Source organism: Monodon monoceros, unplaced genomic scaffold (genome assembly GCF_005190385.1).
Source record: "Monodon monoceros isolate NGI ecotype Baffin Bay Population unplaced genomic scaffold, NGI_Narwhal_1 Super_Scaffold_18, whole genome shotgun sequence".
Taxonomy (NCBI): domain Eukaryota; kingdom Metazoa; phylum Chordata; class Mammalia; order Artiodactyla; family Monodontidae; genus Monodon; species Monodon monoceros.
The window spans coordinates 59,268,306-59,283,223 of record NW_021703774.1 but is presented as its reverse complement, the minus strand read 5'-3'; the positions used below and the strand labels follow the sequence as shown (position 1 = coordinate 59,283,223).

Genomic DNA, 14,918 nt, shown 5'->3' with positions numbered 1-14,918 from the left:
AGCCTGAATTTGAAACTAGCTTACAAGCACTTACTCCCCTTTTACCTACAAATTTCACTTTCGGGAACACGTTCAAGTCATGACACAGTCCTCTGGAGGACCTGATCTCAAACTGCTTTTCTAGTGCATTCTTTCCTTTTCTATCCACTCCATCCACTCTGGCCCTCTCTGAATTTTGGGGTACATCAAACTCTTTCCCACTTCAGAGATCTTTCTAATCATGATGTCCCCTCCCATCCTCACTCTTTATTAGGATAACTTCCATTTCAGACCTTCAGGTCTATATAAGCAGTAGATTATATATCACTTTCTCAGAGGGTGGGGAAGGGAGAGCTAAGTATTCCAGGCAAAATAAAGAGTATGTAGCATTTGTCTAAGTCCTGGAGGAGAGAGACTGTAGTACATCTGAAGAATTGAAAGAAGCCCCTTACGTCTGTGATTAAAAGAGCTGGAGAGAAAATAACCCTCAAATTGTAAATATTAACTATTACCAGGAAAGAGTGAAAATTTCAAATAGTCAAAACAAAAAATAAACCTAAAATGTAAACAGAAAATGTTTGTAGTCCAACAAAATATAATTGTAGTACCACTGTAACATCTTTTGATCTGTTTTCTTCAGTACCAATCAGTGACCTTTAAAATTCACTTGGATTTCAGATTTGAGGAGGCAGCATTTTATAGAACAAGAAAAACATTTGCTGATTATGACAACTAAAATTTGCTTGTTCTTATGAAGAGTTCATCTGGTGAATGGTTCTTCCTGAGTTTTCCTATAGGAAACTAATTCTCCTTTCATTTGTGCAAGAGTCTATTTTATTTTTTCTAATAAATTTATTTATTTTTGGCTGCACTGGGTCTTCATCGCAGTGTGCGGGCTTCTCATTGCGGTGGCTTCTCTTTGTTGCGGAGCACAAGCTCTAGGCGTGTGGGCTTCAGTAGTTGCAGCATGCAGGCTCAGTAGTTGTGGCTTGTAGACTTTATAGAGTGCAGGCTCAGTAGTTGCGGCGCACGGGCTTAGTTGCTCCTCGGCATGTGGGATCTTCTCGGACCAGGGCTCGAAGCCGTGTCCCCTGCATTGGCAGGTGGATTCGTAATCACTGCGCCACCAGGGAAGTCCAAGAATCTATTTTAAATAGGTGCTAATGTGTCAATGGTTTGTTAACTAATAGTTATTACCATCCTTCTTTGATTTTAGAATTAGATGTTTTATAATATAAAGGTTCCCTTTCTTCTATTTCTTTTTGTCAGCAGTCAAGGTTTAGTCAACTTAACTCACCCTCTTGTTTCTCTTAGGTAAAAGACTAGATAGAAAAAGGTACCCAAGAGTTTGTATTTCTGCTGCTTTTATCCTTAAGATGTCTAGTTATTTGATGAGTCAACTACTCCTTTCCTCTCCTTCCCTTCATTGTCCTGTATTCCAAGTACAATAATGTCTGTGTATTCAAGGAGAGTTAGTAATAGACTTTGATCATGGAAGCACAATCTAGCCACAGAATACTTCAGCCTTTCCATTACTCCACAAGGCTTCCTGGGAAATCAGCTCCTTCCTGCTTAAGCTGTGATTTTTAATGAAGAGTGCACTTTAAATCCCCCTTTTAAAACTACAAATACCTGGTTCCTATCCATTAAAGATTCTCATTCATTTCATCTGAATAGGGTTTGAGCTCCTGCATTTTAAAAAAGCAACCAAAATTATTCTCATGAATGCTGTACTAAAGACTTTTAGTCTAGGCAACTTCTTGAGAGAGAAAGGCAGTTCTGAGATTCCTAGAAGTTTTGACAGGCTTTGGAGAGATGGTGTGTGAACCATTCTAATCTTTTCTAAAATATGTTAGAATCTGATCAATTTACTCCCCTCCTTAAAATTCTCCTGGGCCTCCTCATGCTCTTAGGATAGAGTCCAAATATGTTAATATGATTTATAAAACCCTGAAGCATCCCTTCATACCTCTGGACCTTGGCACACGTACATCTAGATAGCCACAGTGTTCTCCACGATGGATCTATAGAGCGTAACATCATATTGAGCTCACAGGCACTTACCCAGTCATACACAGATTCACTCCATCAATTATGGTAGCTTTACTCCAGAATATAATCCATATTCATCTACCTTGGTCTCCCTGCTTCTGCTCTCGCCTTCATACAATCTGATTTCCACAGCACAGAGGGAGCTTTTTAAAACATGGGTCAGGGACTTCCCTGGTGGCACAGTGGTTAAGAATCTGCCTGCCAGTGCAGGGGACACGGGTTCGGTCTCTGGTCCAGGAAGATCCCACATGCCGCGGAGCAACTAAGCCTGTGCGCCACAACTACGAAGCCTGCGCTCTAGAGCCCGCAAGCCACAACTACTGAAGCCCACACGCCCTAGAGCCCAGGTGCTGCAACTGCTGAGCCCACGTGCTGCAGCTACCGAAGCCCGCAATCCTAGAGCCCGTGCTCCGCAACAAGAAGAAGCCACCGCAATGAGAAACCCACTCACCGCAACTAGAGAAAGCCCGCACACAGCAACGAAGACCCAACACAGCCAAAAATAAAACTAAAACGTGGGTCAGTAAACTTTTTCTTTAAACGGCCAGATAGTAAATAGGCTTTGTGGGCCATGTGGTTTCTGTTGCAGCTACTCATTTCTGACATTGTGGTGCAAAAGCAGCCATAGATAATATGTAGATCAAGGGCATGGCTCTGCTTTAATAAAACTTTATTTACAGAAATAGGCTGTGGGAGGATTTGCGCAGGGGCCATAGTTTGCTGACCCACTTTTTAAAAATATACATTAGGTTATGTCACCCTTGCTGAAAATTCTCAGGGACTCCCCAGCTGCTCTTAAAACCCAGACTTCTTACGCTGATCTACATGACCTAGACCTGCCAGCCACTGAGTCAACACATTCCAGTTTTCTCCTCGCCCACTACATTTCAGCCATAAATGGCTACTTTCCTCCTCAGATTCATCAAGCTTGTTAGCATATTTAGGACCTTTTCACTGGCTGTTTCCTCTGCCTTTTAGGCAACTTCGTCCAACTTCACTAATAATTGAACATACAATTGAGGTCTCAGCTCCAGTGTTACCTCCTTAGAAAAGTCTTCCCTAGTTGCCCAGTGTGAAGTTGTTTCATGTGCCTTCTCACACCCTCCTTCTCATTCAGTCACTCTCTGGTCATTGCCTATTTCATCAAGTACTTATTCTAACTTCATTTCTTTATCTTTGTCTTGCTACACAGATTAAAGGAGAAAAATACATTTCTTATTTTCTGTTTTTATCCTCTAGAAAGTGAGCTCATTAAGACCAGAGACCTAGTTTGTCTTATTCACAGCTGGATAGCTAGCTTCTAGAACAGTGCCTAGCATATAATAGTGTTTCGTGAATGAATGGGTGAACAAATGAATGAACTTCTAGTATCAAATCTTTAGCTAACGATGAGTCTTGTATTGACTCTGTTTTGTTGGAACACAGGTTTCCTTGGGGTATTTTTTTCGTATCTCCCTTGTCCCCTCCCCACACCCCCAGCAAACTTAATATCTCTTCATTATCTTATCTTTTCCGATCAAAAATAATTTCTTGAAGAAATATTTCTAACAGAGAATTACAGGAACCTTTCCACAAATGTAAACCTTACTTACAGGAGCAATTTGGTGTTGTCAACTTTCGAAAACAGTGGATACAGAAGTGATTATTTCCAGTTTTCATTTAAAAGAACACAGTGTTCTCAGATCTCCGTGGTCTGTAATTACCAACCAGAGATTTGTGAAAGTGTTGAACTGCTTATCAGTTTTACTACCTCAGTAGCATTTTGTGGACAAAAAGATTTCATTTAATTTATTCTTAGAAATTGGGTTTATATTCTGAGACATGACTCAGCAACGGTTAAGTGAGAAGGATTTGAGAAACGGACAGCTGTTCTGCCCTCTTCCTCATTCCACAAGCCACTGTCAGTTACTGTGTGACCTGTATGAGACTCCATGGGCCCTCACTCGACTTCTTATCACTTGCTTTGGACTCTGCAGAATTCTAACGTCTGCTGTAAACTCCTTGATTTGAAGGCTGTGACATTTCCTCCTTCCCCTCCATTTCCCCATCTTCATTCGTAAGTGTGACAACCAGAAAGAATTTGGGCCACCCTACACATTCTGAAATAGGCTGGTAGTGCTTCCTCAGGCTCCAGTAATATGACAGAATAGGTTTGTTGAATATAGTCAGTTGTATCCTATTCACGATACTCTGGTTAAGCAGAATAGCAACTTCATGTTTTTTTCTCTCATGAAAGTATATCATACAATAAAAATAGTGTAATCTCTTTTATACTAACATCCCTTAGGTAGCCTTTTATTGATCAGAAAGTCTTCCACTGTGTTGATTCCTTAGTGACCTGTGAAGGTCTGTCATCATCTTATTTTGTTCATTTATTTTACAAATATGTATTGAACACATTATATAATAATAACTAAAATTTGTATAATTCAGGTTACAAATCATACACACATACATTATCTCATTAGTTTGACATTGAAATGGAGTTGGCGTAGAGGGGATTTAATCTAATTCACTTGGACAATTAAACATACAATCCCTTCTGTATACTGGTGTTGTTGACTTAGAATCCAGTGGGAGTGTTTAAGCCTCTGTAGATAATAAAATCTCAGGATTCCGTTTTCTCTTGGTGTTGACAGTGGGACGGAACTGTTTCCCCCGTGTCTAAGCCTTTTTTCCCCCAGCTTACCCTGGAGAAATCTTTTTGTGATAGGAAGGGTTCCATGCTAGTGGTGGTAGTGATTCGGTACTGTTGCCTTCTTTACATACCCTAACGTAATATATCTTAGTGAAACTTACGTTCATTTATTTGATAAACCTTCATTGAACCTCTCGTACTAGACCCTTAGGACATAAAAGAAATAACTGCCACCTTCCCAGGAGCTCACAGTCTAGTCTGTAAGAAGACAGGCAAACAAGCTATTACTGTAATTATTACACAATACATATAAAATATTCTGGAATGTGAAGGAAGGAGTTCATAATTCTGCAGGTTGGGTATTTGAAAAAGTCTGGGGGAAGTTTCACACAGGGAATAATAGTCGTATCGAGATGAGTAAGGAGAACCATTATAGCTGAAGAACTGGGTGAAGGTGTCCCAAGCAGAGGAACAGCAAGTGTAAATCATGGAACTTGAGAGGACGTGCCGTGCTCACTCGCCGGGCTGTAATTGTACACTCCCTTGAGTGTTCGGTCCAGATAAGCTCCTTGATGACAGAGGCTGTGACTGCTTTGGTCACCATTGTATCCTGGAACATAGCAGATATTTAAGAAATGTTTTTATAAACAAATACACAGATCCTCAAGGACGATCACCAAATTCTCTCGCACAGCTTGCCTCTCACTCCCCTTGGTGACACCTGATACACCTCCTAGGGCTCCCAGACTCCCAGGAACACAGTCTGAAATCATTGCAGTAGACCACAGTAGGTCAAGATCTTTAGGGTTTTTTCTTTGTACTTTTTACATCTTTGGAATTACATGAATATTCAAAGTTGAGAGTGCTGTGTTTCCTTTACTCTTTGTCTCCAGAGGCAAAAATAACTTTTCTACACACAGCTGTGAACTGATTTTTACATGATGTTCTCAGTTATATACATTTTAATCAGTTTTGAATAAAAGTCATTGAAACTTATTTTAATTGTAATAATAAAGGTATTTCGTTTTGTCTCATATCTCTGTCTTCCAGACCGGTTGGAGAGTGACAGATCAGAAGGCTCTGGTCAGGAGAATGAAAATGAGGATGAGGAATAATCATCTCTTATTGGCAAGCACTTAGATGTTCGGAAATTTGTATAAGACATTTATATTTTTTTCTTTACAGAGCTTCAGTGCAATTTTAAGGTTGTGGTTTTTTGGAGTTTTTCCCTTTTGGGGGGATGACCTAACATTGGTTTGGAATGATTGTGTGCATGAATTTGGGAGTGTGTGTAAAACAAAACTAGCGAAATGTTTTAAAAACTTTTTGCCATGTATGAGGAGTGCTAGAAAATGCAAAGTGCAATATTTTCCCTAACCTTCAAATGTGGGAGCTTGGATCATTGTTGAAGAGTAATTTTCATTATAGTGAAAATGTTGGTTCAAATAAATTTCTACACTTGCCATTTGCATGTTTGTTGCTTTCTAATTAAAGAAGTTGGTTGTTTTAAGATATCCTGACTTTGACTATTTAATGCCTTGATACCTTGACCCACGTTTTCCAAATCTTTTCTTGTAACCTAAGATTGTCTTTCTCTGTTCTTTTCTAGATTAAATAACCTTTTCAGTTTTGACTTCTGTGTGACAGAATCACATAGAAGAGCTTTTTTTCATTTCTCCTTTCAAAGTACTTTATCTCCACCCCCAATCATCATCTCTCATGATCAGTGGTCCCTCATTACCTGAGTACAGGGGTCAGGCTATGAGCAATCCCAGAGCATCATGGATACTCACACACCGTATTAGCACAAGCCAGTTCTGAGAGCTCTGGCTTCTAGCCTTCCTTTCTCCAACTTCTAGGTTTCAACTGAAAGTGTTGACCATCCAGTCTTCTAATTCCTGGTCTTCCTCGTCTCTGGTGTCCACCGTCACTCGACTTAAGCCATCCACACCCAGGTCTGTGTCTTACAGGTTACGACTTGAAGCTGCACCTGCAGACTTAACCCTTCAGCCATCCTCTCTCCTGTCTCCTAAACTGTCATGCCCACTCTCGTTGGGCCATGAACAGACTCACAGGTGTGGCCAGGCAAAGCATCCCTCTCCCGTGTGGAGACCAGGGATGGCTCCTCCCCGGAACATGGCTGCAAGCCCAAGGACACCTGCTGCTGACAGAAGACAGATTGGCTTTCTGGACAGAGGAAAAATAACTCTGGTTGGCTCGGTAACTTCAGTTGGACCTCAACATCTAGCTCTTAGCCTGGGCAGGATGCATATGTATCCATATTAGGAATATGCTAAATGGTCAAAGGGAAAGAAAGGAGTTAGAAGTTTAGCCAAACAGGGCAAATGCATGGTTTCCAAAAAGTGCCAGGTCTCAGTTTCTGGTACCCAAATAGTTATGTGATCTGCTCAAGCCATGTGACTTCTTTGGGCTTCTGTTTCCTCCTCCCTCAGATAGAGGTAGTCATATTTGCACCACCTATGTCCCTGGGGCTGTGTTAGGACCCCACGAGAGGTTGAAGGGTTTACAGAATAACTAAAAAGACTAATGCGGCGCATAATATGACACCACATAATATGACAGTAAGAGGGATTATGCTATAGAGAAGTGCTGGAAAACCGACAGCCCAGACTGGAGTACTCAGTGGGGTCAAGGGTGACTCTGGCAGGAAGAGCAAGAGGAGAAAATCGATGGCGTTTGTTCACTGGCGCAGGATGTCGATAGTGGAGGAGGCTGGGCAGGTGGGAGTGGGGGGATTCTGAGCTTTTTGCTCAGTTTTGCTGGGAACCTAAAACTGCTCTAAAACTGTTCTTTTTTTTTTAAACCCAAACATTACAAAGTGGTATTTGTCCAAGGAATCAGGCCCCCTGCCTTTAGCGATTTTGTAGTTTTGGTGTTATATGTTATAAAGGAGCAGGGCAGGCCAGACAAGCAGTCAGGGAGGCAGCTAGGAGAGAAGACATTCTACAGAGGCAGAGTTCACGAGTCCTGGCCGCTTCCATGATCCAGTGTTTGTTGCAGGGGAGACAGTGGACCCCAGGGCTCACTTACCCACTTAGAAAAGGAATGCGGCTTTAGTGGTGGCAGGTGTAGGGTCAGACAGAAGTGGTGGGCTCTGTGCCTTGAGGCTGTTCCAAGTCTCTGATAATCTACCACCCGCCCTTTGACTTCAGTTATGGGATGGACATATCGAGAGACAGCACTGCTATTCATTAAACCTCCTTTAGAACTCTGGGTTAACAGTGTTTGTTTGTTGTCTCTTTCTTGATCACTTCCACGCCACTTAACAATATTCCATGAAGCTAATTTTCTTGCGGGAATTCATGAAAAACACATGGATGGATGTACCCAGGCGACTGTGGTATGGATTGTGCAACAGTTGGCCCCTTCCTGCTCAGTCTCCTTCCTCTCTTTAGCCCATGGGAAGGGAGGCTGGAGACAGAGACATGTCTGTGGAAAACAGGGGTGGGGGTAAAGGGGGAGACACCCAAAAAAGTCCACAAGCTCAAGCACAAGTTCACAATTTGCACAGCCCTGCAGACCAAAACCCAGATACTTAATCAGGTAAACAAAACTATTCTAAGTACACTCTTACTTTTTGATAAATATTGGTTTATAATAATCCTAAGCATTTTTTAATCTTAAAAATAAGCGTCCAAAAACTTCAAGTGAACTATATTTTAGGATCAGCTGGTCTTTATCTTGAAGGTTGGTTTTTAACCACCTTTGCATCCAGGGGTCCATTATCAGAACACAGCATAGGGCTCTGTCCCTTAAGCATGTCCACGTCACTGACAGACCTATTTCCAGCCAGACAGGCTCTTTCCCCTGGCCGCCTGCCCGGGCCTGTGATCCTCCCTAGGACTGTCTTTTCCTTTGGGAGGGTCAGACTCACCAATGATTAGTGATACTTCAAAATGGTGGTGTCAAAAGGAAAAACAGGGCTTTCCTGGTGGCGCAGCGGTTGAGAGTCCGCCTGCCGATGCAGGGGACGCGGGTTCGTGCCCCGGTCCGGGAAGATCCCACATGCCGCAGAGCGGCCGGGCCCGTGAGCCATGGCCGCTGAGCCTGCGCGTCCGGAGCCTGTGCTCCGCAGCGGGAGAGGCCACAACGGTGAGAGGCCCGCGTACCGCAAAAAAAAAAAAAAAAAAAAAAGGAAAAACAGAAGTGGCTTTTAATTCTTAAGCTGTTAATACTGCTCAGGAAAATGCTTTCTGAGGGAAATGAACACAGCTTTGCGTACTTTGTTCTCCTAAAAATAACAGTGAGCAGAACTGTGCTCTTGGTAATCTTATGCAGATTCGAGTTTGTGCTTTGAATTCTTTCCAGTGAATCCAGCCACCTTAGGCCTGAAGTTTTTTATAGGTCTGGCAAGCAGATATTCCAGTCTCCCAAACTCCTTGCATTACAATAGTCCTACCTACCCAGTAAAGCCCTACTGGCCTTCTAATAATGATGACTGTTAACTATCCCTCATCCTCCTCGAGCTGCAAAGCTGGCTCTTTCCTTCTCTCAGTCACATGGCCAAGACCTGGCGTTTCAGCCCCGACCCTGGCTTAATCTCCTTTGAGACCTTGGACAATTCCCTTCACCTCCCTAGGCCTCCTTGGATTCGGTGTGTGCCCCTCCCCAACCCAGAAGGACGGTCCGGCTCTGCCCCCTCTTGTAGTCACATACGACTGTGCTCACAGCCGTTTTCCTTTGCTTCAGGGTGAAAAATGTGATTTCCCTTCACTCTCCCACGGAATTCACCTGGGGTTCTGTGTACACTGTGGGTGGCAGCATGGACTCCTCCTGCCCCTGCACTGCCTCTTCCCTCAGGGGCTCGGAGACTCAGAGAATCTGAACCCCAAAGCCAAGGCCAAGCAGTCACTGTCACTGCAGGATGGAGCTGCCCTGAGACTCCAGGTCACATCTCAGGGAGAGCATCCCTTCTGGGCTGTAAGGGAGCTCAAAGCTGAGCTTGCGCTTTGATTCCAGATGCCACAGCAGCCTGGGGCTCTACCATCTTCGATAGCCAGTAACAGAAAAGCTCAGTTTCGCCCCTTCAGATCTCCTGAATCCCAAGTGCCACTTAGCCTTTACCCCCTCCTCTCTATCGTCTTCTCCTTTCTCACCACATCCCTTCATGCTGTACGGCAGACGTGATGATTCCTACGGCAACAACCTTCAACACCTCTTATCTAGGATAAGTTATCTTTTTAAGATTCTCACTTCTTGTCACCGAGAGCCCTGTAAAACAAGAATAATACACCCACCTGCAGAGTGGAGAAGAAACAGCAGGGGTTCAGCATCAGCTATGCCCCAGGCACTGTGCTGGATGCTCTAATCCACATAATCAGAGGCCCCCCTGGATTCTGTGTCCCCACATAGAAACAGAATACAAAGTTCATTTTATAGATGAGGAAACCGCAATACAGAAAGATTGAGTAATTAGCCCAAGGACACCTTACTCAGAAGCAGCAGCGTGGAATCCGAACCCAGAACGTCCCATACCAAAGCCTGCACTATCCCCACTATATCATTTGCAGTGAGATAAAGCATTTGGAAGTGCCCAACTAATGCCTAGCACATGACGGGCACTCAGATGTCTTAACAGGTCAGGCACACAGTAGGCCCTCACTATGTGCTAGTTCCCTGTCTCATCCTTTTGTAGCCACATCACCTCCACAGTTCTTTCCAGACGGGAGACGGCTGGGGCTCAAGGCTGAACCCTTGTCGTGAGTATATCCTGTGGTCCATCCGTAGACCTGTCTCTAATCTGCAAGTATTTCAAGGACCCACTATCAGGATAGACAAAATACTCATCTAGTTAAATCTGAACAGGCCAGTAAAGTCTCTCACTGTATCAAAGCGCTTTTCCTCCCTCTCCTGTCCACTCCAAACTACCTTGGCCTATTGCAAACACTTGAGTTAGTCTCGCCGTTCACTCAGAGACTACACAGCAGCTCCTTAAATGAGAATCAAAGAACATTAGCACCAGATGGCCCTCGTCTCAACATTCCTCAACCCCGTTTCTACAGCAGTGATTTGCTTAAGCTCACACAGCTGAGCATTGGCAGTACCTGCAACCCCGAATGGGGTCACACTTGTAAGCAAGCTAGCTGGGTGGTCCTTTAAAGGCCGAGGACTGCAGTGGAGACCAGGAGCTCAGAGTAGGTGCTCGAAGCCAGAAGCAAACAAGCCTTCAGCTTTACCCTTAGCTCTTCCCGGTGGGGAACTGCCAGCGGCATCACAGCCACACTGCTGCCACCTAGTGTCGAAGGCCCTGAACTCCAGTCTTGGTGCGTCTGGCCTGGGAAAAGGCTAGGGATTGAGCTGTGTGCTCGGTGGCGTGGGACTCCAGTGCCTTCTGGGTCACACTAGCCCCCAAACCTGGTATCTGGGGTATAGCACTGGGGGCGACCCGGTCAAGTGGCAATCTCTATGAAAGAAGCAGAGATGGGCAACAGTCCTAAACGTGGTCCTGTCAAAACCAGAAGATGCAGGACTGAGGTTTTTACGTGAACAAGTGGCCAAGTGTCCCACCTGCCACTGTCCACGTGGCCCCCTCAGGAAGTCCTCAGGCTGCCGCTGCACAGCAGAATAAAGCATTATAATGGGCCTGGGTTCAGCGGGGGCAGTTGGGGTTCTGCACTAAGGACAGGGGTCCTCAAAAATCCTCTCAGAAACCTCAGGGCGTGTGGGGATTATGTCCTCACCCTCTCCCCCATCCACCTCCTTTTGCTCTTCTTTCTCTTGCTCAGGCTGAATCAAGGAAAATCTGAATTCATGAATATGCAAAATATGGTTCCAGCTGCCAGACATCCTCCAAGGCTTGGCTCAAACAGTCACCTCCTACATGGTGCTACCCCTAACTCCTTCTAATTGGAAATATTCACCTCCCTCTGGAGCCCACAGTTCTTTCTATAATCATTAATGGACTTTGCAATTTATTAGCCTCAGTCCCTCCCAGGGCTCTCCCTATACTAGAGTGAAAACGCTTTAGTGTTAGTACTCACAGAGCCTAGCTTGGTGCCTTGCACACGCTGGATGTGCAGTGTCTGGTAGATGAATAAATAAATGGACCTCGGCAGAAAAGAGGAAACGCACAGAATGCTTTCAGGAAGTGCAGTATGGCTAGATTGGCTTAGATTAAATCCTAGTGTATCTGAGCTAGTTTGGGATCAGCCAGTGAGGACTTGGAGGCCGGGAGGTGTCTCAGGATTCTCTCCCTAGAGCCCAGCTAAGTACTGTCCAGGGGAAGCACTCTCCAGCCCCTGGGTTGCAAGTCACTTTGCAGCACTCAAAATGCCCTAAGGGGTGGGGGAGGGGTGGCATCGTGGGCTATTCCAACCTAGAGGTAAAGGTCCCTGCCCTGTTCCACCTTGGTGCGTACTAGAAGCTCAGGAGTATGGTCCCTTTAGAAACTAGACAAGGACAAGTGCTAGGAAAAAATACATGCAGAAAACATAAAATGCCCTCAGGTTTCGGAATGCCACCCAGTAGTGACAGCAGAGTCTGACTGATCTGCACATCTCATCGGCAGAACCCAAGGGTGAAACCACCTTCTGATCCTTCCCACTCCCATCCAGAATGCAGACCAGTGGCTGGCACCCAGCTGACCCACAGGAGTTGCTGACGAGTTTGATCACCGTGAAGGTAGCAGCCCCCAGGTCTCAGGAAGTCTTCTGTAAATTGCAGACCAGGGGACCAGCCAACCACTGGGTCTCTGCCACACAGCAAAGAGACACTGCCTCACTGAGAGCTAGCTAGACCCCAATGGAACGCCACAAAAGTGATTCCCTTTCTGGGATGGCTGCCTCATAGCAGACGCAGGTAGATCTCCTCAGAATGTACCCTCTGCTGACCCCCCGGAATTCTGAAGGCGGGGAAAGGTCTGCACTTGGCTGACCTAATCACCCAAGCTGAAGGGCAGGCACAGGTGGTTCACGTCACCACAGCCACCGCTCCAAGCCCACACATGTAACTGCCATCCCAACTCCAAGGGAGAGAGATCTAACATACAAGTCACAATGCGTGGCCCACTTCCGCCTCTGCCCCCATTTATGTGTCTTGCCGGCTGGCATCCTGTCAGAACTGTGCTCTAGACGCATCGGATCAGCCCACGTACCCGGGCTTGCAGCAGTGCTTCACATGCCCACTAGAAACCACACTCAAAAGCTATGCAAATGTTGGTCCATGGGTCACTTTTTTTTTTTTCTAACTTACAAATTCAGAGAACATCAAAGGTCAGAGTCAGAAATGATCCTGGCCACCATTCAATCCAACTCCTCACTCCCTTATCTTATTTTCCAGATGGCCTAGAGGTGACAGGGAGTCCCAATGACATGAGGAAGGTACGGCGGAGCCGGGCCTGCGCGCAGGTTGCTGACGCCAGGTCCAGCGTTTCTTCAAGTCTGTCCCGTCTTACACTGCTCAGGGCGGGGCAACAGGAGCTGCTGCCTGCGGGAGCATTCCCTGGAGGCCAGCCAATCGAAGCAGTCCATCAAACACCACAAGCCCAGTCTATTCCATGAGGTCTTCCTGTGTGAAGGGGATTCCCTCCAACGATAACAGTATCTCTAGTTCCCAGCAGCGCCTGGCCCCATGGCCCTTTCAGGCTCAGTTAAGATCGTGGTTTCATCCTAACCAAATGGATTTTTTTGTTTCTTTTAATTCTAGAAATGAAACATCTGGTATCTGCTCCTTCCTCCTGTCTTTTACAGTGGTTTCTCCCTTCTTATGAAATAGCAAAGACTCAGTCACTAGGGAGGCAGCCCCGTCCTCAGCCACAGCAGCCCCAGACCTGTTGCGTCCGCCCAGCGGCCCGTGAGCTGTCCCTACTAGCACCAGCAGGTGGCGCCACCAGAGGCCAGGTCATAACCAGGACCCCAGGGCGCAGCACCCGGATCCGGGGAGCTCGGCTCCTGGGCTCTCCTCTGGGGACCATTTAGTGTAAAAGTGACGGCCCAGCAGGGTCCACATCAACCACCCAGAAGAAGTGCCATCCTCCGAAGGGCACTGGGAAGGGCTCGCCTCCTGAGGCCTCCGGGACAGTGCGTGGCTGGACCCCCGGGGCGCAGGTTGTGCAGAGGAGGAAGTGACCCACGCGGCGGTCTCCTTCTAAGCCTTGGTCTCTAGTTCCCCTCTACGGCCCACCTCCCACAAAGTCTCAGCCACACCTCCGCTGGCTCTGCTTTGTACTCTAGATGCCTCTGGTCCCATCGCTGAGACCTCAAGGAAGCCCACGTGTGGTCTCACAGAGACACGGAAGTCACTTACAGACATTGTTTTCAGTGTTTTTTCTGATGGCTGCACACCAGTGTGTGTTGAGGGCATCCACCCTCACGTCTGCTCCGCGGCTAAAACGTTCCCCTCTTCGATGCTCTGCAGCTGCAGCCTCTGACTCGCGAGAGTTCTGCTGCCTCGGCGGCTCCCAAAGCCAACCCCGGGGACGGTCCGTGCTGCAAGCAAGACCCCAGGCAAAGCCTCCTCCCCAAATAAGTTGACTTTGGCTTCAGCCTCTATGGCTTTGGCCAAGCTGGCTGCGTAACTGTCCAAGGACTTGTGCACTTCGGCTTTCACGTGAAGAATAGGGTTCTTGGCAGCTTCTGAGAGAGAAGGCAGAGAAAAGGTTAGCGAGGGACCAGGACCATGGCTGTCCCGGGATAGGCCTGCTCTTGCTTCACTGCCCCTGGGAGCGGAAGCAAACTGAGGTTAAGGGTGTGGGTTCTGGAGTCACAGTCCGTAAGGTGACAATCCTTGACTCCCCTACTTACTATCTGGGAAATCTTAGAAGTATTTAATCTCATGTCGGTTACCTCATCTGTAAAGAGAAGATCCTGGCACACCCCTTACATCATGGGGTTCTCGTGATAATTAGACAGCTCTCCCTAAGGTGCTTTAGCCTAGGTCTGGCTCATAGAAAAAGGCTTGATAAATACTTTCTATTAATGACATTCAAATTTTTACATCTTTGAAAGAGTTCTCTGGTCTTTCAGCTCCCTGGAGTGTATAATAGCTTTGGCTCTAAACTTCCACAAACCTGAATGTGGTCTCTGTCCTCTCCACCCTCGCTCAGAGATTCCCCAAAGCCATGGAGAACCTCAGGACTGGAAGGACATTAAAGGTTCGGGTGCCCCTTCCCCCAGGATTAGGACTCCTGACACCTAAAGTGCACAGGAGGGAGGGAGGGAAGAAAGGAGGGAGGGAGAGAGGGAAGGAGGGAGGGAGGGAGAGAGGGAACGAGGGAGGGAGGGAGAGAGGG

At 46.3% G+C, this 14,918-nt stretch overlaps 2 protein-coding genes across 6 annotated transcripts in view; one reads left to right on the top strand and one right to left on the bottom strand.

The window, feature by feature from the left end:
- Positions 1–6,189, top strand: part of DCAF6 (DDB1 and CUL4 associated factor 6) — a 172,070-nt gene extending 165,881 nt beyond the window's left edge. For 3 of the 5 annotated variants that reach the window (XR_003794316.1, XM_029227505.1, XM_029227506.1), the window contains one exon: positions 5,720–6,183. Coding sequence is in view for 4 of the 5 variants with exons in the window: in XM_029227505.1 (XP_029083338.1) it covers positions 5,720–5,784 (65 nt within the window). In the remaining variant the exon portion in view is untranslated. Of the gene's footprint in view, positions 1–5,719 lie in introns of all 5 variants that reach the window. The other 2 variants (XM_029227509.1, XM_029227507.1) reach the window with 1 other exon arrangement.
- A 5,554-nt stretch (positions 6,190–11,743) lies between these two features.
- The window catches only part of GPR161 (G protein-coupled receptor 161), a 48,491-nt gene continuing 45,316 nt past the window's right edge, over positions 11,744–14,918 (bottom strand). The window contains exon 6 of the mRNA XM_029226846.1: positions 11,744–14,262. Within this exon, the coding sequence (XP_029082679.1) occupies positions 13,997–14,262 (266 nt within the window). The 3' untranslated portion in view covers positions 11,744–13,996. The remainder of the gene's footprint in view (positions 14,263–14,918) is intronic.